Source organism: Mytilus edulis, chromosome 9, assembly GCF_963676685.1.
Source record: "Mytilus edulis chromosome 9, xbMytEdul2.2, whole genome shotgun sequence".
Taxonomy (NCBI): domain Eukaryota; kingdom Metazoa; phylum Mollusca; class Bivalvia; order Mytilida; family Mytilidae; genus Mytilus; species Mytilus edulis.
This window is the reverse complement of record NC_092352.1, coordinates 46,275,290-46,301,785: the sequence shown is the minus strand read 5'-3', so window position 1 is coordinate 46,301,785 and position 26,496 is coordinate 46,275,290. Positions and strand designations below refer to the sequence as shown.

General features: G+C 31.4%; 1 protein-coding gene across 2 annotated transcripts; it reads right to left on the bottom strand.

Annotated features, from left to right (window-relative positions):
* Positions 1–7,872: 7,872 nt before the first annotated feature.
* LOC139488489 (uncharacterized) lies at positions 7,873–26,070 on the bottom strand. 2 transcript variants are annotated; one of them, XM_071274169.1, is made up of 5 exons: positions 25,992–26,070; positions 25,340–25,420; positions 20,041–20,088; positions 16,820–16,885; positions 7,873–10,003 (listed from the first exon to the last, which is right to left on the bottom strand). In XM_071274169.1, the coding sequence occupies exons 1-5, from the start codon at positions 26,044–26,046 to the stop codon at positions 8,007–8,009; spliced, it is 2,247 nt and encodes a 748-aa protein (XP_071130270.1). In that variant the 5' UTR covers positions 26,047–26,070; the 3' UTR covers positions 7,873–8,006. The 2 variants fall into 2 exon arrangements, with proteins under 2 accessions (XP_071130270.1, XP_071130271.1); XM_071274170.1 differs by lacking the exons at positions 25,340–25,420; positions 25,992–26,070 and adding an exon at positions 15,256–15,301 and having other exon boundaries at positions 20,041–20,089.
* Between the last annotated feature and the right edge of the window lie 426 nt (positions 26,071–26,496).

Sequence of the window (26,496 nt, the reverse complement as noted above, 5' to 3'; positions counted from 1 at the left end):
TTAAGCTGAAAAATAAATATATCAATAAGAAGGTGTGTATGAGTGCAAATGAAACAAATCTCTATCCAAGACACAATCTCATTAAAGTCACGTGATTAAAGTAGACAACTATAGTCTAGATAGGTTTTACACCATTGTATGGCATGCCGAAAAACCATTGTAAAATAATAATTATTGCTTGAAAATGCCTGTAGCCAGTCAGGAATACTAGGATAGTCTCTCATATTTATATGATTTCGTAGATAAGCGAGTTCTTGTATTTGTCGTTTATGGATATTTTGTTTGCTTTTTGCATGCTTGTTCAGAGATTCTGTTGTCGTATGTTAGTTTCAAGTACATTTTAGAAATATTCAAGGCTCCGTGTTGAAAACTGTAGCTTGACCACGTGATACATGATTAACCGGTGTATGGATGAAAATGTGCCCTGTATAAAATTGTCCCGTTACGGAAGAATCGTTTCGGAGGAATTTCCAAGCAGTTTTTTTGTTTTTTTTTATCAAGAGTGCTGCTTAACCAAATTACATCAAAGCTTGTTTTATGGTCGAAATAGTATGATTGGTTAAAAGAAAAACAGAAATTTTTGTTTCTATACTGTATCAATGGTTAAGCCTACGGTTACGGAGGAATCATTTGATGAGCATAATTGGTTAAATGAAAAATTAAAGAGAAATTCCCAGAGATAGCTTGTTTTAATGGACAGATTGAAATAGTAATTCAAAATTCAACACTATTAAACCCTTAAACAAACATTAAAACCTCCGAACCTGTAAGTTGCTCATTTTGAAATATACTCAAATCACCGTTATGGAAGAATCATGAAACTGACGACACATCTAAATTGTTGATAAACATTTTTTTGTGGTGTTTTGATATTATTTTTACTTTCACATTTAATAGTTCATGTAAGGATCATTTGGATTTAATCAAGAAAGAGCATGAAATTGGTGCACAGGACAGTTTTTTTCGGTTGCATATTCCTTAATCGAAATTGGCGACATTGCTTTTTTACGATTTTATAGAATTTAAGTTCGATATTTTTACGTTAATTGAAGTTTATTATAGTTGATATGTTTTTAAAAGTGAATTTACATATCATGAGATTTATTTTAGACCAAGAGGCTCATCAAAAAGTATTATCTTTTCAACAGTGGACCCATTCAAACTCATAAACCATGTTTGCACGACTTATATGAGATTGGAAAGGGTGGACACACGAGAACCGAGTATGGACCAAACTGTCAAACATTAATTCATGTGGGCTAACAGAAATGATTTTTGTAATAAGTTCATAATTGCGAAAAAAAACACAGATTTCATGCATATAGCATATACCGAATGCTTTTGTTGCCTTGTTTTTTTTTATGACAAAAACAAGCAGACGTACGAACAAATGAATCACACAGTTGAACGGAAATATAGAAACATATAGCAGTAGGCACACACTAAAAGACAGAGCAGGTGACTACACAATCAAAACAGACAGGGATTCGAACAAAAACTAACAGGCCGATAGAATGACAAATGCAACATCTTTACGGACAAGATTGAAAAAAGGGGGTGCCTGTAAAGTGTGAAACGAAACAAAAAAAAATCAACAAAAAAGAAAATGAAACGGAATAAAATTTAATAAACTGTTAAATATATGATACTACTAGTATCGGGTTTATTGCTCTTATAGTGACATTTTAAAAGTTTTTGCGTTTTTGCAAATAACAATAATACCAGGTTAACTTGAAAGGACGACAAAAAGTACACAAGGCATTAAGAATGTTTGCATATTTAAAAGTTTCTTTGGAAAATATGAAATCAAAATTGATAGACACGAAGTTCTAGCCAATGCGTTAGTGCTTAAGTTGGTTTAATTTACCTTTTGAAGCAAAGGCCTGCAAAATTTTTTCTAGATGTTTCTGTCAGTTGAAGTTATTCCAAAGACCGCTGACGGTTTTCAGTGCATTCCGAAAAGCACTTTTTAACCAATCACTGGAATTTTGATTTTGACCTTCGAATCAGCGGAATTTTAATTTTAACATAACCATTTCTGATGTAGATATTGAATACGTTCTAAAAAGTAAATTTCAGCCAATCAGCGGAATTTTATATCTATTTTTGATGCAGATGTTTGCAGACTACAATGGGAATTATAGTAAAATAGAATTCTTTTGGTAGATATACAACAAGGAGTTATGGACAATTTTAGCATTAGAAGGATTGGATAGCGGTTCTGTGTATTCACATTATTCGTACAACTCTACTTACTTTTGGGGATTGTTGAGGGATTTTGCTACCCAAATGGTTCATTAAAATTAAAAATATTTTTTTATATATTGTATAGTAATTAGTCATCACATCTACATTAAAAAAAGAGGGACGAAAGATACCAAAGGGACAGTCAAACTCATAAATCTAAAACAAACTGACAACGCCATGGCTAAAAATGAAAAGGACAAACAAACAAGATCACACACGACACAACATAGAAAACTAAAGAATAAACAACACGAACCCAAACCAAAAGACTAGGGGTGATCTCAGGTGCTCCGGAAGGGTAAGCAGATCCTGATCCACATGTGGCACCCGTCGTGTTGCTTATGTGATAACAAATCCGGTAAATAGTCTAATTCGGTAGGTCACATTCATGAAAGGGAAGGGGATTGTAGTTACGACGTAAGGAACATATCCGATATCATTTGTGAAACGGTTATTCCATAACGGTCAACCAAATCGTGATGGCGTCCGTAAAATTTACGAAGGGATGATTTCAACTTCACCATTTGGAACTCTTGGTATGATAATTCGTGTTGCCGGATCGATTTCAACTCTTTTTTTTTACCAATTATATTTTTTCACACATTGTTCTAAATATAATAGAATTTTATGCGACTATCATACACGTGAAAGGTTTAGCAAGCTATGAAACCAAGTTTAATTCAATATTTTGTACATAAAAAAATGTCTGTACCGAGTCAGGAATATGACAGTTGTTTTCCATTCGTTTTGCACTTTGATAAAGGACTTTCCGGCTGAATTTTCCTTTTGAATTCGGTATTTTTATGCCCCACCTACGATAGAAGAGGGGCATATTGTTTTCTGGTCTGTGCGTCCGTTCGTTCGTCGTACCGTCCGTCCGTCCGTTCGTCCCGCTTCAGGTTAAAGGTTTTGGTCAAGGTAGTTTTTGATGAAGTTGAAGTCCAATCAACTTGAAACTCAGTACACATGTGCTTTATGAAATGATCTTTCTAATTTTGATGCCCAATTAGTGTTGATCCCAAATTCACAGTCCACTGAACATAGAAAATGATAGTGCAAATTTCAGGTTAAAGTTTTTGGTCAAGGTAGTTTTTGATGAAGTTGAAGTCCAATCAACTTGAACCTTAGTATACATGTTCCCTGTGATATGATCTTTCAAATTTAAATGCCAAATTAGAGTTTTACCCCAATTTCACGGTCCACTAAACACAGAAAATGATAGTACGAGTGGGGCATCCGTGTACTATGGACACATTCTTGTTGTTATATATTTCATTTTTCTCCTACTTATGCGTTATTGAAAGACTACAGTTTTTTTTATGTACATGTATATAATAATGTTATTTCAGAGTTCATATAATTTGTAGGTTATAAAACATCATTTTAAAATATCTCCATGATTAAATACAATTTGGGAAGTAACTTCGTTACGAATAAAGAAAAAAGCGACATAAGAGGAGTATAGTTTGTTCCTATAGTATTGTCTAGATTTTGTTGACAATCACGACATCCAAACGTAACAAATATATTGTGAATCCAAAACTCAAGCATCTGTAAGATGTCAGTTTTAGATTTTTGTCTGTTAAATATCACAAAGTAGATACTTCTTTTAACAGTATATTTGTATCTGCGTTGGTCATTTGTATTTAAATGAAACACATTTGGACTTATTTCAATATAAGTCAAAGTTAAGAATGTGGAATACTAGTGTAAATGGTTAAATGCTTTTATTCTTATGCAAGAGGAAAAAAGTGAAATAAGAAAAATTCAAATACAATGAAAATTCAAAATCGAATATCCATTATCAAATTTCAGAATAAAAAAAGAATGAAACTTAGCTTGTACGTACTCTAACAGATTTCTAAATTTGTTTAGTATTATTTATGCCCCTAGAGAAGTTCGTTGATAAGAGGTGCTAATTTATTTTAAACGTTTAGGGAGAAGTTTCGTGGAGCACTTATCAGATGCAGCAATACAGCGTTGTTTGTGAAGCCATATGAAATTTTGTTCTTCATCTTTGGTTGGAATACTAGTATTAGAAGAACAAGTATACGATTTTTTAAAGATTTCTATTTGGTAAGTGTCATGAAAGTATATGTTGATTTGCAATCAGTTTATATTATGTAATTTACAAACAAAAACTATGTTGTTTTGAGCTTTATTTGCTAGAATAACTATACATTTTGTGCATCCCCCATTGTATTGTTTTGCTATGGTCATTATTTTGTAATTTTGTCTTTCAGTTTTGTTTGTGTGCTTTGTCCATATGACTTTTTTTCTTTGTGAAACATATTGGTTTGTTTTTATAGTGGTTCAGATTTTAATACACTGATAACTTCTGTTTAATTCAGAATTTTGAACATAAGGAAATGCCTGTAACAAGTTAGGAATATGACAGTTTTTTTTCCATTCGTTTGATGTGTTTGAGCTTTTGTGTTTGTGATTCGATAAAGTGGTTTATGGTTTTGAATTTCCCTGGAGCTCGATATTTTTGCTATTTTACTTTTTATAATACCAATGTTTTGTTTTTTAAAGTTTGTGATACATAGTGATTGTGATTTCCTACAATCGGTCGATCAGTTCGTCTTATCGAATGACAGTAGTACCCGCTATTGTTCATGAACTGGTTTTAGATTTTTTTTTTAAATTTCAATATTTCACATGATAAAATTCCCCCACCTGTTTCATATCATTTCCCCGTATTATTTTAGTGCATCTTCTTTGTCATGACATGCTTTGTCACATACACACATTTCAGTTCTTATCAGAATCCGCTTATTATAGTAAGTCAACTGAAACTTTACTCATAATCTTAACTGTATAGTTCATTATATACCTTCTGTTTTATTCTTCCGTTTTGAATTTTTCTTGGGGTTCGGTATTTTTGTTATTTAACTTTTTGCATGGAGGTAGGACAGGTGCTTAACAACATTTGGATCTTATGACACATACTAGTATAGCATACATGGTAAAAGACCCGTTTTTTTTTTTTATCATATTTTGTATCAAAGACCTCACAGTCTTGAACCACTTGGAAAAAGCTCAACTAAACCCATTAACATTTGAAGTTATATTTCCTATTAAAAGGTAGGCTCAAACTATTTCCGTAATTTGGTTAAAAAAATTCGCAGAGAAGTGTTCTTGTCAATGTAAAGGTGACCAGTAAGAACGTGGCCTTCTATATGGTTCGCGAAATATCACAGATGCCATCAGGAGGTTCAGACCTAAGGTCGTCAACATTGAGATCATTCAACTGGTGTCTATAGTTGAAAGTTTTAGTGGTTATATGAATGGTATTGATATGAAATATGAAAAACAAAGTAAAATAACAAAAATACAGAAAAATTACAAACGGAAAATTCCTTATCAATTGGCAAAATCAAAAGAATAAACGCATCAACCGAATCGAAAACAACTGTTATGTTTTTGACTTGGAACGCATTTCCTTAAGTAAAAAATGATGGATTAAACTTAACCTCTCATTTGTATGAAAGGGGGCTTGATTTTTGTCGCATTTTTGGTTGCTGATATTAAGCGAGGATCTCTTGAACCTTGAGGGTTTCAAAATTAAGAAATAATTCATGGAAGCCATAGATTTGTTTGAAATTTACACATGGCCAGGGCCGTGATATTCGATTTTTATCCTGAGCGTTAGCGAGGGATAAAATTAACGAATATCACGGCCCTGGCCATGTGTAGATTCACAATAAATCTATGGCTTCCATGAATTATTTCGATTCTAATAGGACAAATACTGTCATTAAAAACTGAAGCGAGGGTGGGTATGCCGTGTGTGTGGCTGTTCTATTTTACACACCGTTAGATGTACAAAATATCTAATAAATATGTAGCTTGTATAAACAATTTCTTAAATAACCGCTAGAAAAAATGTGACTGATTCATTTAATTCTCAAACCCAACATTTGTCATTTTTAATTTACAATTTTTTTTCTTAAGCTACCGTCAAATTCGCTGTTGACATTTTGTAACGAAGGAGCCTAGCCGCCATGTTGAATTGCTGAAATCAGTAAATGTGTGAATAATGCAATAGAATAGAAAACAACAGGCAAAATTTAATAAAACTAAATACCTTGTGAGCTTGATGAAAAAAGGAGTAATAAGAGATTTTACTAGATAGATCAGACACGGAACACTGTAAAAACCAAACATGTTTTGTCATTCAAAAACGCAATAACAAAAAAAAATCATGTACAGTACAAAATGTGCTTTGATGGTGTTGAACTTGAGAAAAAAATATTCAAGACACAAATTATAAAAGAGAAATTCTTTTTTTTACAGAAAAACTTAATTTACTGCTTTTTGCAAAAATGATTTATAACAAAATTATAACCAAATAAGAGTGTGTACATGGATTAAAACATTTAAAAACAATAAATACCACAGTTCTGATGGCATAGCAGCCGCAATATTTAAATGTCCAAGAAAGAAAATTAAAAGTCTATATTGAAGGTTATGAATATTCATCCAATACAAGAACTTTATCAAAAGACCAAAGACGAAATATTTTGACATAATTTCCTCAAAAAGATAATGTTAAAACTATTTATTTTGACTTGCAACAGTGGCATGTGGGTCTGGAGGTGCAATTTGAACGCAATATATTTTGACAATGTGGTTTCCATTTTGTTTATCCATGTATTTTTATTTTATTTAGTTCATACGTTATCGAAAAAGTGTATACTATATCCGGTACATACTTTCGACTATATTTTCTTTATCAATGTCTTTGTCAATTTACTATCAACAACAACATGATTTTGTTTGCGTGTTTAGCTATTAACCACAACTCCTTTTTATTGACGTCTTTGATAGATTTATTTGTAAGCTTGTTTGAATCATTAAGTCAGTTGAGAACTTGAGATGTATCTTAACACAGTTTTGGCTGCTAGATCCAACATATTGTCACATTAACCTATTTTGTTTGTTTGGGTTGCTCACCTATTTTGTCACTTAAACGGAACTATATGTTACTCTCATACAAATGGAAGATTTAGCTAGCTATAAAACCAGGGATAAAAGTAAAATCACAAAAATACTGAAATTAGAGGAAAATAAATTCGGAAAGTCCATAATCACATGGCAAAATCAAATAACAAAACGCATTAAAAACGAATGGACAAAAAACTGTCATATTCCTGACTAGGTACAGGACTTGGTATGGTAATCCACCATATTCTTCGGAAAGTGTCTAAACCAAGTCAGGAATAAAGCTGTCGTTTCAGCTCGTTCTGTTGCTTGATAACGTTTGAGTATACCAAGTTTAATGTAATATCCTTTGGAGATCGGTATTTTGATTATACATTTTGTCTTTTGTATATGTTGTTTAAAAGATTTTGGAAGAGTGAAACAAATCTTCAAGAATAGAAGTCCATATCAAACAGGATAACTGTGTGATAAAAGATGGTCAAAATATACCAAAGGGACATTCAAACTCATAAGTCGAAAATAAACTGACAACACCATGGCATGAGCAGAAAACAGACCAAGCGACAAACAAAAGTATTCAAATAAAAACACACAAAACTATAGACTGAGCAAATCACATTCCATTAAAAACTGTTTTATTGTCTATTTTGGAGAAAAATTATTAACGTTGCATTATTTTAGAAAACTACTTTATTTCATATCTTCTAACTAAATATAACTTCAAAATGAAGTGAAAAAATTAGAATGGCGAAATATAGTCTGAATTCAATTATAAACAACGTCACAAAGGATTATGTTTTATAATCGTTCGCTCAAAGGTGCAAACATTCACATCCTGAAGCTCCGCAAAACTGAGCCTCTGTATTCGGCTGCCAGGAGGAGTCAATATAGTGCAAAGCAATTAATATGTCTTTTTCAGCTACATTGTTCGTGGATGCAACTGTTGACAGACATGGACAAAATTTATACTGACTGCATCCATCCAGAGCACTTTTTACAGCCAAAGTAACGGCTCTCAATTTGTTTGCGTCTTCAAGAATTTTATTAAATTGTCCAGTGCTGACCGTTGAACAATCGGGTTGCAATGAATTCAAATTGACAAAATCGTACATGGAAAAGTTGGTAAACGTGTCTGCTATTACACAGATGACGTCTCTTGCGGTAATTAATTTTCCATAGGAGGCGATATGCTTGTCAGCGACACCTAAATAGGCATTATGTACAGCATCTACTAACATTGATAGGGATTTCGTTTTGTTATTATTAACATATTGAGTTATAACGTCTCGCATGGGTTTGGACTTTCTCTTTGTATAAGCTTCGTGGTTCCAATGTTCAAATGTGGTTATATTGACATCACAACGAGGCCGGAACGCATTTATTGGAAAATAATCATACTCTTCTAAATCATACCTTAATATAGAGACGGTACAAACCAGATCGGAAAGTGTCAGAGCATCACCGAATTTTCGAATAGTTCCTGAAGAGCTAAATTGTAAAATGCTCTTTATATCCGACTGCATATCTCCTACTGTTTCCTCTATTTTGGACTTACTTAATGTAGTGTTGTACATGATTGTTCGTGCTAAGAGACTGTCACGAATTTCTGTCATGTTGTTGTGAACCTTTTTCAGAAATTGTATGACATCATGTTGTTGGGATCTTATAGATTCTTTTGTTACAGAGTTGAAATTTATTGAAAACAAGGGACCTGACGTGTCCACTGGTAATCTTGGAAGTCCAATAACATCGGAAAAATTGCTGAAGTTTGTTGAGTTCTCCACCAATTGTTTGAAGGTTATACTTAAATTTTGAAACGTCCGTACAACGTCTTTCCATAAACCTTCCATTTTTAAAGATTCGTTCGCTATAGCTTGAAGTTCTTTTGACAACTTGTCATGATATAGTTGATAGTCTTTCTTCGCGTTGTTCATCTTTACTGAAACGTCTGCCCATTGTTTAATTTGGAGACCTGTCGAAATGCCATCAGCTATAATGCCGATAGTCATCATTATTTTCTGCGACCAACCTAGTCTGTAATTCTTTACAAAAAACTTGTTCTTAGATGGAGAGAAAAATTGTTTTGCTTTTCGTAACTTTTGTAATGGTGATTTAAAAATGCTTTTCAGCTTTCCTTTAAATCCTTTCCAGCTTTTAGTAGTTATCAAATTTTTGATATTTTTTCCAAAATTGCTGAACTTTTGGCCTATATTTTTGGCCGTTTGTTTTAAAACTTTCGGAACTAATTTAAATCTTTTTACCATTCTGAATCTTTTTGTCTGTGTCCCGTCCATGCGTCCCCACAATTCTTTAGACGTGCTGGCTAGGATGTCCTCGCTGCCTCGAACTTGTTTGTATGCTAATTGAATTGCATTGACAAATTTTTTAACTGTTGCTTCAATAACAAACTGAACAACTATACCTATAAGAGCCGAATTTCTTTTTTCAAGTAAAATGTTCTTAAGGTCAGAAAGTCGGTATTCAAAAGTACCATAAAGTTGTAGAAGATACTTTTTGTATGTTAAATTTGCTGCCACAGAGGCCATTTTGGATAATTTTGGTAATTCAATTTGCAGAAGTACTACCAGTTCACTTTCGATATCTTGTAAGGTTTCTACAGCCTGTAGTGTTTGATTTATATAGTACTTTATATATCCATTATTTGTTGTAGCTGTTTTAAGATTGTAGTACATTACTTTACTTTGCTTATATTCTTCTTCAAATTTTCTAGTCATGGTTTTTATTTCATTGTCAAGACGTTCAATTTTTTCTCTGTCTGTGCAAATACTGGGATAATACATGCATCCTCCTACAAAAAAAAATAAATACGAAAAGCCAATGTAATGATCTACTGTTAAGCGTTATTAACAGAGAATTTTTTTTTTATGAAACCAACATAATAATTGAGCTTCGTCGTATTAAAATCGACCTTATGCAAATGAACATCAGTACATCTGTTGACCCATTTCTGGTTAAACATAATATCATATGCACAGTACGTAACTGTTTGAAAATTAATTTGATATGAGTAATCCTCTTTCTTGAAAATATTGGACAGCTGAATATAGTATAATTGGTTCTTACAAGTAAAAGATAATTGAAGGTTGAAAAAACAAATTTCAATTGGTTCTTTATTTTGATTTTCTTTCAACGGAAGTACAAAAGACAATTTCACAAAAACATTTTTATAAAGGTCAATTTCCAATATATTATTTCGTCACTCATCAAGTTTTTTGAAGAAAAAAAAAACCACTTTCAATTTGATTTTAAAACTGCCAGCGTCAAAACTTATTTCACAGCCTTTTTTCACATGTTTTGGGGTGTCTTCTTTGTCACTTGTTTGGTTGACCATGCTCATTGTAAGTTTTTTTTAGTGTTTTTAGGTATTTTGTTGTGGACAAGTTTATGATAACCTCGCCTTTTTTTTATATAGAAAATCAACCTCTGATGTTGCTCTCATTCCTCCTAACATTATTTTCAGCTACAATGAAATTGAAAAATATATATTAATGCTTCTAACGCTTGAGCGATCATGTCCAATACCAGGACCACAAGTAATTAAAATAGTTTTATTACCACAGTTAGGAGAAAATAGTTAATATGAAATAGACATTTCAGCAAGTATTGATTTGCAAGTCACAAATTGTGCCTTGGACAAAATAGCCAATCAAGAATTTGATAAACAACCTAAACCTCACACTGTGCAAATCAAGAAATTCCATCATGAACTAAAGGGCTACAACACTTTATATAATGTTCAGGTGTCTTCGTTGATTTTGCAAGTTTTATGTTTAAAAGATATGATATTTACATTGCCTGTATAGGAATAAAATGCAAAAGTTTGCTCATCAACGACGACGAAAATAAGAAACACAAAAATGGAACACATTACCGCTTTAAAAAGAAATCAGTTGTGTGTGCAATTCACACTTTATTAGTAGTTACCGCTTTTTGTTAGAAACTGATGTAGTCTTGTGAAATTAAATAAAGTTTTAACGCAGATTTAGGTAAATGTTTGTTCAATAAATGTTTAGACATTTTGTAATTATGTTATATAAATTTGTACTTAAGATGGCTCGCGGGTATAACAATTTCAGAAAAAAATTAAACATTTTTTTTTCGTTACAAATTTTATGTATTTCTTTATTAGTTATTACTTTATCATATGGTACAAAAATCATTCGACAAAATCAATTCTTTTGGCCCCAGATGACTTCGAAATGTATATATCATTGAAAAGCTCCAAATTATCTCACTTTCATTTTTTGGCATTAAAATTCAAATATCTTTTTTAACTCATCGGTGACCTATATTTTTTATTATCATTTTCAAATAAGATGAACTTAAACTACAGTATTGTAAAATTTGGTTGATTTCTGTAATTAAGTTCTTCTTTTATTTCGATATTACCTTTATTTCTCCTATTAGTTCAACAGAAAAAAAGCAACTCTACAAAAATGTATGCTTCTTTAGAAGGCAGGTTGTGAGCTTAAATGAACGGTGACCCCACTTTTTTTTCTATTAAGTATAACATGTATAAGATAAAGTTCATTTATAGAAAAATATAGCGAAATTCTATATTAGAAAAAAAAAATGATTTATACCCGCGAGCCCCCTTAACACCCTTTCATGCATTAAATTGATTGAATCAGGGGGAGTTATAAATAAATGTTCTTAATAATTTCAAAATACGAATTACACTGTTTTCTTTCCAATACCTCACTTTAGTGACTAGAAGATGTCCGCGAAATCGCGGTACAGTTGGGTAAGTGTTGAAACAATGAGCGTGGTCACAGTAATAAGGTGGACACAGTAAGGATTTGGACACGGTTAATGTATTCAATTCTATTTCTTTACAGAAATGAAAATGAGGAACATAATGCAAAAAAAAAACCCTTCATCTCGGTTGGAAAATGAAAATATTGAATACCATTAGAAAACTGTGATTTTCAGTAGTTAATTTTACCCTTTTAACTCAATAACCGTACTAGTTACGTAAACTGTGTTGACCAAAATGAGTGACACCGATGACGCTACTCCAAATCTGTTGACATACTCATGTTGCAGAATATAGCAATAAACAAATTCAATTAAAATACGTTGAAAATAAACAATCTGTATATGCAAATATGAGTTCAACACCTAAGTTGGTCATTTCGCATTTCGCGGGCAGTACGTTGGCTGAGCATGCGCGAAGGTGTATAAGACGCTGATCAAAAAAGGTCACTGAATTTGGATATTCTCTCGAAAATTGGCGTTTTCTGTTGAAAAAATATTGTTTCAAAGACAAATTTAGGAAGTACAAAACAGTACATCTATAAATACGTCATATCACAAATTTTTCCGACTTTGTATGGTTTCAGAGGAGTTGCGGCTAAATGAAATCGGTCTCGTTATTAGTATATATATCAAAATTAACATTGATTGAATACAAAAGTAATACATTTAGCACACTAACAAGGATATGTACACTTACAAGTACAATGCTTTGTTCTGAAAGAAAGCGTTATTTACAAAATAATATAGAGGGACAAACGTATATATCAGTAACATTAAAAAACCTCAAAGGATGGATTGATTGTTGGTTATTGGTTGTTTAACTTCCAGGGGCAAATCTTTCATGCATGTTCAGGAAGAGAACAATAAATACAATAGGTAGGCCTGGTAATAGAGGCAGACAGGGAGAAAGGTCGGGGGTATTTTAGACTGCCACAGGAAAATAAAGGTATATTATAGGATAGGGACAGAAATTTTGCCTAGCAAAAGGCCACATAAGGACCAACGAAAGAGTTGTTACAAGGGTCCTTTACGTGCAGGGAGAAAGCGTGGTACTCTTCGTACATGAGGCATTGAATACAACGTCCCCATTCTGACTGGATGTGGCTTTGAACTTGTACATATCGCACGGCCAAACAGATACCCGACTTTGTTAAGGGTTTTACTGTTTTACTGTTTTCCTGCCGGTCGGAAGGGAGGCCTATAGTGATCATTTTTCTATTCCACACTCACCCTTTGCGACGACGAGTTTTTTTAATGACATCGACTTCCCATGTGGGTATCATACAGTCGAATGGAGTGACTACGGATATCAATACACAAATGAACTAAAAAAGATCGATACAAACCTTCTAAAAAAACAGGAAAGTAGTGGGGATTTAGGTGATCCGTTTTGGGTAGACAGTAACTGTATCTTGCAATAAAACCGCAAAGCCATGGTCAATATCGGAGAACGAGGAAGGAAAGCGGCCTTCGTTGTACGAGAAAATTATGAATGAATATTTTTTTATTTATAGTAGCCATGTCAGTGAAAACATCTAATCGATTTCTTGCTCTCCGGATATTTCATGTCGATAAAATTAAGATATTATAACTTTATTATTTCATTTTTACAAATAAATGATATTATATTTGGCACAATTTGCTTAGCATTCATTGGAATAATACAAGAGAGGGAAATTCCGATAAACAACAAAAAAAATTAAATTTCGTGCACGCTTGTTATATCTTCATTTATTTGCTCGTTCATTATATTTTATAGTGTTCTATTCGAAATAAAATCGACTGCGATGTACTCGATATGGTTGAACCTTTGTTCTGCAATGTGAACTTTTCTTCAAGTTTCATGTGTTTTTCTTAATAAGAAATAAAACCATTGAAGGAAAAGCATGTGGAGAGGACTACCTTTTAAAATATATATAAAGCTTGCCGTTAATAGGTGCTATAACTAAATGCTCCTCGTTATCCGCACTGGTATCGGATATATATCTGAATACAGATTTGATGTTCAAAGTTTGACACAACAGAATCAATATATTCGACATCGCTATCTTCTTGTCGGAAAGAATTATGATTACGAATATAATTTAACCGCCTTTATTCATTTTGAGACACCGAATGCATTTCAAGGTATTCACGGAAAACATACAATGTAGTCCTATAGCACGCCAAAAACCATGATACACATGCACTGTGTCTTCATGTACATGTAGTTTATCTTCAACTCTATTACCAATGTTATTTCAGCTGATCGGGCGGAGCTTACGTTTTCATTTGCATAAGGACAGTCTAATTGAAGATGCGTGTGATAAGGATGATTGCCGTTATAATTATTACTGATTTCTAATCACCTATCAGTGTCACCAAAGGAATTTACAAAACAATGACTGGACACTTCATTGATGAGTTTATCCTATAACACCTATCTACAGATGGACTGGTTTATTATGAGCGAACCGGTTAAACTCCACCCAGTCAAGTGAAATAAATCGAGTAATACTTTATCATTTTATATTGTTTAAGGTAGCAAAATACAAATATTTTTCACCCAAAATCAGACAGCTTTAAACTGATGTAATTTCTTTCAAACAGATCTAAAATTCATAAAAAGAAGTAAGATGTATCCTTCAAATGATGATAATTTCATATATTATTACATAATAATTACAAATTGATTATTATATTATTTGTTGCAAGATTTTAAAGTGTCCACATTTAATAGGAATTAAATTCTTCTTTATTAATAGCATCCCCACATTTTTGATAGATTATTGTGCAACACAGTTGACCTCTAAAACCGTGTGCCATATTTTCCCTATTGCATTTCATTCTCTCATAACCCAATCAATTAGGTTTTCAACCAAATTTAGTAGAAATCACTCAATTTAATTGGGTATAATATTTGTTCTATTGATGTTTTTGGAAATCTGAGACACAATTTTGAAGATGACTGGTCACTGAACATCATGTAGTAAAATCAGTCATATAGTGGCACCAATCTATGAGCTAATTTCATTTAAAACCACATTTGCATGACAGAAATGTATGTCTCAAAATTTAATAACTAAGGATTTTTCTTTTTGAACCTAATTAGAGTCTCATTAACTTCAATATAATTCACACATGTACCATGGTGTTACTTCAGGATTGACCTTTAATCATAAATCAATTATTGTTTGACCATAAAAAAGCATTCCATTTCAGCAATTCTAAATATATGAAGAAAATGCACATCCTATGCTCAAAATTACTAGATCTAGCGGGAGAAATTATATCATTTTTTACCTTGCTGGAAGTCAGTTGCTACTGATATGATCGAAACTCCGCCCACCTGGATAAACATCAACCATTAATGATCTCAGAAGTTTAATTACACATTGCATTTGCTTTTTTCAATATGGATTATTTTATTCATTGAGCACATGAAACAATACATTTTGATTTTAACATTTTCCCAAAAATTAAGTAATGCATGTGTACTTTAAATCATCAGTTTGTTAGTTGATTCTTATGGGGGATTTCTTAAATTATAATTGTACACAATGAAAATATGGTGTTTTACACAAGATAGAAGTTTGAAAATGAAATATTTAATTTGTGTTTTCTTTTGAATCGAATTTATATTTACACATTCTCATTAAGAAAATCAGATATAACCATTAGCATTCACACCAGCAAAACTAAATGTTGTACAATTTTATATGTTTCATATATATCTGTACATTGTCATTCGATTCCCTCTATTGCTCCAAAATATTTTTTTATTTTTCCTGCAGCTCCATTATAGAAATGTATTTTTCTTTTGATTTCATTATCTTCTTTTTTTCTATAAACTTCTATTTCAGCACTTTACTTTTTATGATTGTTATTTTTATAACAGGCCAGTGGTACAAAAGCCACCAAATGATTCTATTGATTAACAACAAAGTACTGCTCACAAGTTCTTATTTGTATCAGTCAGATACGTGTTTGATTATTTCCCTATTATCATTAAAACTCATGATCAGTTCAAGATATGGAAACTTATTTTTCTTCTGTGATTAAATAATATTAAGAAGTAAAAAAAAATGCTGAAAATGAAATTTTGATAAAAATTAGTTGTTTTTTGTATTTTGCTACCTTAATTTTAGATACTGGTTAAACAGGCGACCATGTAGGATAATATTGATAAAGCCTATCCAAAATAATTTATACACTTGATAATAAAACTATCTTCACAAAAGTTCGTATTCGTTTTGTTTTTTCACATAATTTGACAAGACAAACAATGTTTTAGGTAACATATAAGCCGCCAACAGTATATTCTGTCGAATATGTTTAATATATTGATCAATACTTTACAGAAGACTCTAGGTAACTTATAAGCCTGTAACAGTACATTCTGTTGAATATATTGATCAATATTTTATAGAAGATTTTAGGTAACATATGAGCCTGTAACAGTACATTCTGTTTAATATATTGATTAATATTTTATAGAAGATTTTAGGTAACATATAAGCCTGTAACAGTACATTCTGTTAAATATATTGATCAACATTCGAAAATTTTGAATAATTGAATCCTTTAAAACTCAACGAATTAATATTATTCTGGGGATTACATTAGTTTAATTGTTAAAAGTTTAAATTTGATTTGATTTTGACAAGTGGTTGTCTCTTTGACAGATTCACCGTTTCCATTTTCTATTAGGTTATCTCCACACATTAAGAATATATAAAAAGAGATAAAATACAAATCTAGAAGGAGTTACATGAACCCCATTCGTAGGTAAGTTAAGCAATTTAAACTGGAACAATCTTCCCCGTAACATCAACCATGTTGATCATCTACATGATAAGTTACGAACCTGTAATGGCACTTCCAAGAGTCAAACCAAGGCTTGTCATCTTTATTAGCATGGAAGTACCAGTAACTGCGAGAGAAAAAACAACACCTTTTTAAGAGGTTGTGGACAGGTTTTTACCAATTTAAAGCAGAACTAACTCAATTATTCTATACTTTTGTTTTTATACGACCGCAAAATTTGAAAATTTTTTCGTCGTATATTGCTATCACGTTGGCGTCGTCGTCGTCGTCGTCGTCGTCCGAATACTTTTAGTTTTCGCACTCTAACTTGAGTAAAAGTGAATAGAAATCTATGAAATTTTAACACAAGGTTTATGACCACAAAAGGAAGGTTGGGATTGATTTTGGGAGTTTTGGTCCCAACATTTTAGGAATTAGGGGCCAAAAAGGGCCCAAATAAGCATTTTCTTGGTTTTCGCACTATAACTTTAGTTTAAGTTAATAGAAATCGATGAAATTTTGACACAAGGTTTATGACCACAAAAGAAAGGTTGGTATTGATTTTGGGAGTTTTGGTTCCAACAGTTTAGGAATTAGGGGCAAAAAAAGGGCCCAAATAAGCATTATTCTTGGTTTTCGCACAATAACTTTAGTTTAAGTAAATAGAAATCAATGAAATTTTAACACAAGGTTTATGACCACAAAAGGAAGGTTGGCATTGATTTTGGGAGTTTAGGTCCCAACAGTTTAGGAATTAGGGGCCAAAAAGGGACCCAAATAAGCATTTTTCTTGGTTTTCGCACCATAACTTTAGTATAAGTAAATAGAAATCTATGAAATTTAAACACAAGGTTTATGACCATAAAAGGAAGGTTGGTATTGATTTTGGGAGTTTTGGTCCCAACAGTTTAGGAATAAAGGGCCCAAAGGGTCCAAAATTAAACTTTGTTTGATTTCATCAAAAATTGAATAATTGGGGTTCTTTGATATGCCGAATCTAACTGTGTATGTAGATTCTTAATTTTTGGTCCTGTTTTCAAATTGGTCTACATTAAGGTCCAAAGGGTCCAAAATTAAACTTAGTTTGATTTTAACAAAAATTGAATCCTTGGGGTTATTTGATATGCTGAATCTAAAAATGAACTTAGATTTTTTATTATTGGCCCAGTTTTCAAGTTGGTCCAAATCGGGGTCCAAAATTAAACTTTGTTTGATTTCATCAAAAATTGAATAATTGGGGTTCTTTGATATGCCAAATCTAACTGTGTATGTAGATTCTTAATTTTTGGTCCCGTTTTAAAATTGGTCTACATTAAAGTCCAAAGGGTCCAAAATTAAACTAAGTATGATTTTAACAAAAATTGAATTATTGGGCCTCTTTGATATGCTGAATCTAAACATGTACTAAGATTTTTGATTATGGGCCCAGTTTTCAAGTTGGTCCAAATCAGGATCCAAAATTATTATATTAAGTATTGTGCAATAGCAAGAAATTTTCAATTTCACAGTATTTAGCAATAGCAAGAAATCTTCAATTGCACAGTATTGTGCAATAGCAAGAAATCTTCAATTGCACAGTATTGTGCAATAGCAAATATTTTCAATTGCACAGTATTGCACAATAGCAAGAAATATCTAATTGCACAATATTGTGCAATAGCAAGAAATTCCAATTGGATTTCAATTGGAGTTATCTTTCTTTGTCCAGAATAGTAGTTGAATCAACTTAAATCATTGTTTTATACAATATACAATGTATATTCACTTTTACTACCAACTGATAGATTAAAACAATCTTTACCATTCAGTGATAGCAAGCACTTTTTTTACATTTTAATATTTTATGATGTATTTAAATGAGTAGTTATTGTTGCAAACTTCATTAGAAATTTGAATTGAGATCAGTTTTGAAATAAGGGAAAGGGGGATGTGAAAAAAAAATTGGGGGGGTCAATTTTTTCATTTCAGATTTCATAAATAAAAAGAAAATTTCTTCAAACATTTTTTTGAGAGGATTAATATTCAACAGCATAGTGAATTGCTCAAAGGCAAAAAAAAACTTTTAAGTTCATTAGACCACATTCGTTCTGTGTCAGAAACCTATGCTGTGTCATGATCAACTATTTAATTTTAGATTTAAAAAGTTTGAAGAAGAAATCTTTAATTGATTTGTAAAATCTTGACATTTGTTTTGTGTAAAAAAAACCCATGTAATGTCAAAAATTTGATCACAATCCAAATTCAGAGCTGTATCACGCTTGAATGTTTTGTCCATACTTGCCCCAACTGTTCAGGGTTCGACCTCTGCGGTCGTATAAAGCTGCGCCCTGCGGAGCACCTGGTTTACAATGTTCTGTCCACATAAGACTCAGTTATGCACGGTTGTAATGTTAAATGAATGACAAAGTCTTTATTATTTGTGCGCACTATTAAGCTTCGAAGGTATCATTAGCTCAATAACCAGTGCTTAAGTTATCAAAAAAGTAAGTTGACCCGTGATGGATTTGGTTATTATTATATTTGATCCCTTTTCGCCATAACTGTCTTGAATTGTCCGGGTCACAACATCAGTTGCTTTAATGTGCTTTGACTTTGAAGGTTCCTGATGGAGGTACAGCCTATAAATCGCTTTGGATGCATAAATCATGAAATGTCATTATTTTCAAAGCATTTAAATCTAAAAATCCGTAAGATTGTGATTATTCAGGAAACAGTCATATTTCCGTGAGGATAAATACCCTTTAGTGTTTTGAATGATTTTTTATAAAGCTTATCAACAGTAAATTATTCTTTTTCCATTGAATTTTCGTAATGCGTACATGGCTAATATTGTATATCATCATTTTTCATTACTACCTATCTGTCGATGAGACAGACAATAGTTGGTGTCTGATGAACAATTTTATCATTAACTCGGAAGGTATTATTATTTCACTTGCATGAATTGTTTTCATAGTGATAGTTTTTTGTTCATTCTCTAATCAGTTTTCACTTCTAAATGACGTACAATAAACTCATCATATATATACCAGGATTCAAATTGAGTACACCGGTCAGTGAGGCTTGAAGAAAAAAAAGAAAAGAAAGCCAAAAACAACACGAATTTGAAGAGCCATGTGGGTAAGCTCCTACCTATGATTATTGCATGTGGTAATGGAGTGAATGCAGGATGCTTAGTTGCCATATGATTATAAAATTTTAAACATAAACACACACTCAATGTTAATATAAGTATTTACTATATAGAGAAAAAGCTGTTAATTTGACATATTTTTTACTTACAAAGAACTGAGAACCAGCCTCGTTTCTGACGATTCAGAAGTTCTGTGCCTACATAATAAAAGACAATCATAACCAGGCAGAGGGTAATCATAATCAGTAGTTATAATCAGCTGTAATCAATTAAATGTTACAATGAAATCACATGTAATCAGTATTCATGCAATGTTCTGATTACAAGTAATTGTGAATTAATCGTTTACAATGTCAAAAACAGGTGTTATCTTGATAACGCTTAGATAACTTTAAGATAACATTCATTTGAATACTTGCTGATCATAATTTCTTTTTAAGAAAATAGTTTTTGATATATAATATAAAAATAAGAAGATATGTGAAATATGAAAGAAATTTTTCAATATAGTATTCAGTATGATGTGTTGTTGTTCAAAAGAGGGGCGAAAGATACCAGAGGAACAGTCAAACTCATAAATCGAAAATAAACTGACAACGCAATGGCTAAAAATGAAAAAAGACCAACAAACAAATAATACTACACAAGAAACAACATATAAAACTAAAGACTGAGCAACAAGAACCCCACAAAACACTGGGGGTGATCTCAAGTGCTCCAGAAGTGTAAGCAGATCCTGTTCAACATGTGACACCCGTCGTGTTGCTCATGTTATTACAAACCCAATAAATAGTATAATTAATGTGATTGGTAGTATCATCTACATAACAAATTAAGTATAACCATGTTGGGCATGTAGAGTGAAAATGTGTTTTCTATTTTGTAAACAGTTTACTAAAGAAATTTACCTTTCCAAATGTTTAATTGTGAGATTGAGTGCTTGTGATTTGTGATATAAGGATACGCTTTGAAAGCAGTTTGTGTTCCTGATGGAACACCTCAAATATTAGCTCTTATTTTAGAAGAACATTCAGTTTCAATTATTACTTTGATGATCGACATAATGAGCCCAGTTAATTAATAATTGAATTAAGAACCAAATTTTATTTTTTCATTATTTAATAAATTATATACATAATGAAAAAAAAACTAACTTCTTATAACTTCATTGATATTGCAATTAGAACAAATACGTTTTAATACCCAAGCCTACCTATTGTTTGTCCAAAAAATTGAAGCAGTGATTAACACCTGTAAAAACAAATAGATGTGTTATTATCCTGCTTGAAATCCAAGTTCAACCTCCTCGTTGGTGAGTAGGGGACTTAGACTAACGGAGAGAGTTCTTGTAATTGAATGAATTAATAAATAAATAAGTATTATTACCTGTATTTACCAGAGTTTACCTGTCAGATAAATGCACTCAAATGTAATAAAAAGCTGTGCGCAAACGTAATGATTTTTGCGCGCAAATGTAAAGGTAATGCGCGCAAACGTAATGCACCGGTGTCAATTATATCCCCACAGACAATAAAACTACGTAATTGATTTTTCATTATTTGTTGAGGATTTGGTTAATTGGACAGTTGTCTAAAATTTAATAAAAACAATGTTGATATATTCTACTACTTATACATATTTAGGTTTAGTTTTAAGTGAATTTTTAGATTATAATGTAACTGCTAAAGCTGTTACAGCTTCTGCAAATAAACTCTTAGGTGGTGTTACTCATAATGTCTTTTCAAAATTATATGAGAGTTTGGTGCTTCCAATTGTTGAATATGGTGCTGGTATTTGGGGTTGCAAAATTTTTCTTTTATAAATGCCATCCATAATAGAGCTTGCAGATTTTTTCTTGGAGTGGGTAAATATACTCCAAATTCTGCAGTTGCTGGGGATATGGGGTGGATACCTATCTTTCAAAAACAATGGCAATGCTTAATTTGACTATGGTGCCGTTTGAACAATATGAGTTCTGATCGTTTAAACAGAAAAATTTTCATATGGGCAGACATTATGAGTAAAAAACATAAGTGTATAAAAAATTGGAATTTTTATGTAAGGAAAACGTTTTCTGAATATAATGCAGAACATTTGTGTATCATTACAGAATATGTTGATAGCACCTCAATGTCAATACTGTTATGTCTAAAATGTTTAGTAAATATGTCGAACAGTGGCAAGGCAATTTACAATCAGAGAAAGCTTTATCTGGTAAAGGGTGTAACAAACTTCGTACATATAATCTATTTAAGAACAGTTTTGAAACGGAAACTTATTGTAAAATTCCAATGCCATTTTCGCAAAGGAGTTCTTTTGCCAAATTTCGATGTGGTGTAGCACCACTAAGAATAGAAACGGGGAGATTTGAAAAATTAATTTTAAAAGATCGAGTCTGTGATAATTGTATGAATATTTTAGAAGATGAGGCCCATGTTATTTTATCGTGTCCTTTGTATGATGATTTTAGAAAAAAATTATTTGATGAAGCAACACATTTTAATATTGATTATGTCTTTTGATGATAAACAGAAATTAGTGTTTTTATTTACAGATAATAATATGATTCGTAGCTGTGCCAAAGCCTGTAATCTTATTTTAAATAGACGTAGAAATGTTTTATACTGTAAATAATGTTAATGTCAATATGTTTTATAATAGATGCATTCTTTATATAATTTTTAATGTTATAGTCTCTTGTAATTCTGTACAGAATGGCTCTCTTTTTATATTTATATATTTTTACATTTAATGTAATGTTGTATTATATATTATTGAGAGATGAGAGTTAAATAAAATATTGAATTGAAAAAATTATATCTTTTACATAGAATATGACGCTTGCCTATGCTGTTACGCTTGACAAATGTTACACTGATCCTATTCGTCTAAATTCTTAAGATGATGAACAAATTAAGGATATAAAAATCACAATTTTTGAGGATGAAAAGTTTATACGAAATTGACATATATTACATATATATACAATATACAAATCTTAAAATACTTTTAAGACAAGTAATATAATGTACTTGATTACATTTGAATTAAGGTGTAATTGTAATCATGTAATTGATTTCATTGAATTAGCAAAGTCATTGTAATTTATTCGATTACATTTTATATATATATTACAGGAATCGACCCCATCCCTGATCATAACAAGCATTCCTCTAGCAATTGTCATAAATCTATGTATTTATCTTTTATGTCCTGTTGCTTATTTGGACAATCTTAATGAAATCTTTGTGGAATTAAGAATGACTTCGATTTCAACACATTCAAGTCGCCCGTTTAGTACTGAAACATGTTTCTGACGACAGTTTTGACAGTTACATATAGAGATTTACAATAAATGTCGGAATTGGAGTCTTAGTACGAGTCAGGCTGGACACCATATAGGTTAGCCATAGACTAAAAATATTTTTCGTTTATCAATCTTACCGTGCTCATTATTTGAATGGTAATAGGACATAACCATTAATCAAATTGAGGAATTTGTTTTAAGAAGAAAGCGGTTTATCGTTTACGGTCGGTAACAGTTTTGTTAAGAATTATCTACTTTCGCAACAACTAAGTTTTTGTCGTGTTATCTCATAATTTTCATTGTTTACAATTTAAAACAAATACCCCCTTTTCATGTTGATTGGTCCTTTCCTAGCTGATGAATTATTTTAAAAAGGGAATTAGATTATAATCGACTCATTACAGAATACCCATTCTCAGTTGAGCATGTTATTGGCGAATTGGAATACTAAATAATATAAGGAAAGGATTAAACGACTAATCTGATATGTAAAGAACTTAAACCACGAATAACACGGACATCAAAATTCGCATTCAGTATTTTTTATGGTAAGTCGTTTTAAAAAATCAAAAAATCAAATAATCCAATTAAAAATTGAAAAAAATGTTTAAAAGATGAAGAAAATAATAAATAAGTAGATGACGCAGGTGTGTTTCGGTAATTGGATTATTTGAAGTGACATGCAACGGGTTTTTATTAAAATTTTCATAACTTTTTTTTCAAATGTTTGTTTAGTTCAATATTGTGATCGTCTTGCAATTTTATTAACTAGGGCCGTATTGTGGTATGTATTGTAAGTTATAATTACTGGGATTTTTCAAAATTATAAACAAAAAATACAAAAAGGCTGTCATTTTGTACTTATTTACTATAATGGATGGTTACATGATATAAAAGACGTTTCATGGGAAGATTAAATAACTGGTACAATATAGGTTGAACTTCGGTATATATAGACAATGTCATTTTTCAAAGGATCACCTTTTACGGCTTAAACTATAACTATGCAGTTTCGTATATTTTATAAATGAAAAGTTTACATGCATTATTGTTTATTGCAAAGGTCAAATTATAGGGTTGTGCGGCATATTTTCAACATTATTATGCCTCGAACTTCTAAAACTTTAAACTTATGCTAAAATTATGTGTTACCTATCCCTTTACTTTGAGTCTTTTTGAGAATTAAATTTAACCGCTATTCAACTGTATTTATACTGATAAAATTCCAAAGTTGTGCCTCTATGATATGAAACATGGAGATCATATATAGGAACCAGTAGGTAAACAGAACAAAAAATGAATGTATATCAAGTATCTCTCCGAAAGAGACCTGGTTTGTAAAAAACGATTATTTAGAAAGTGTAGCATGAAATGTGTTACAACTTTTAAATGTCAATTAAGTTTTCTGAAATATCTACTTATATGAAGTGATTAAATACAATAAAATGAAAGTAATACAAAACAAACACATAGATACGTTCTAAAAAGTGAAATTACATAAATAAAGAACTGCAATTTAAATTCCTCTATACATGGCAAAATTATAGGCTCAAACACATCTAACGATGGAAAACAAATGTCACATTCCTGACGTGGTACATGCATTTTCTTATGTACAAAATGGTGGATTAAACCTGGTTTTATAACAAGCTTAACCTCTCACTTGTATGACAGTCTAAAAGACCCTTGCATATGACCCTTTATTAATATCATTATAAAAAAAATAACAAAAATAACGAGCATTAAGGTAATTTCAAAAGGAGAGAATCCATTAAAACTTGTAATATCGAACGTTAGACTTTATCAATAAACCGAAAGAGCGGAAAACAAGGTCGTATTCCTGACTTGGTACATAGATAACGAGAAAGACTTGGACTAAGTCTAAGGAATCATAACAGGAGACAATTTTAATAATATTGGAACCCGAAGGTAAGTGATGCATGGATTTTCGTTATTTATTTCATTTCTTATCTTTTCACAACTGTAAAATCTTGTATATCTTTTAAATATTTTCTAGAATATACATATTTTTTTAGCTTTATATATCTTTTAAACATTTTACGAGAATATACATACAACTGTATTTATGTTTAATCTTTATATCATATATACTAAATGCATATTATTTTTAAAGTACTCACCATTTATACCTACATCTGATGACTGTTTGCTTAAATTTCTATGTCTTGGTGTGACTTTGAAACTATGAAACTTGTCTTCAGCTTCAAGAAAAATATCATTAGCTTTAGATTAATATGCCAGTAACCGGTGCATATTACAATACACCAGGTCAGCATTCTGACAACCAAAAGAAGTGCAGTAAAGTTTGATGCAAACAAAATCAAGGTACAAAATAGAATAAGTAATCATATTTTGGTCCACGGACGTACAATACATACAATGTACTTGACAAAATCATAACAACTACCAGAAATTATCAAGTTAAGCCAAAGCCCTAACTCTATGTTGGAACGTGCACTTTTGTATCAAATGAAACGAATAATTTTTGTTATAAAAAATCAGAATGAAAAACGCACGATAATCCGTAAAATCAATGTGCTATGCTTCAAATGAATATCAAACTACAATAAAGTGTTAGTCCGTAAAAATGGGAAAGTGAAGGGAAAACAGCATTCCGAATTATTTTCAAATTTCCTTGCTAGATCTCGATTAAAAAACAAACATTTAAATGAGATAACATTGACTCTTATTAAATGTTTACATTGCAACGAATCAAGCTTCAACTTATGTTAAAGGTGCTCTTGTTTTTTCCAGTATCAATATATATCTTACCGAGACAGTAACTAACTGCCAGAAGAATAAATAAAAACCTTGTAGTGAAAACCATTCTTCAAAAGATAGCAAGCTGAAATTAAAAGTATGTTTGTCGTAAGCGAGATTCCTTTAATTTTGTATATTAGAAAACATATGCAAAGGAGAACTCCCTAGGAACAAGAACGCATATAATGAATACTAAAATTTGATACAGATACGATTTTTGTTAATATGTAGATATTATCTTGTGGATTTGACATATTGATAGTTTGATAAATAGAATGAAGTTATATTATATAAAAGCTAAATAGATGGATTGATAATCAATCAAAGTATAGTTTACAAACGAAACATCAATAGATAGATGGATGGATTGATTAACGATAGATAGATAGATAGATAGATAGATAGATAGATAGATAGATAGATAGATAGATAGATAGATAGATAGATAGATAGATAGATAGATAGATAGATAGATAGATAGATAGATAGATAGATAGATAGATAGATAGATAGATAG

Coding starts and splice junctions, on each gene's coding strand:
- LOC139488489 (XM_071274169.1), bottom strand. CDS start 26,046: ATGGTTTTCACTACAAGGTTTTTATTTATTCTTCTGGCAGTTAGTTAC. Junction 20,089..25,339: donor ATCAGATGTAGGTATAAATG/GTGAGTACTTTA, acceptor TTTATTATGTAG/GCACAGAACTTCTGAATCGT. Junction 10,004..16,819: donor TCTTGGAAGTGCCATTACAG/GTTCGTAACTTA, acceptor TTTTTTTTGTAG/GAGGATGCATGTATTATCCC.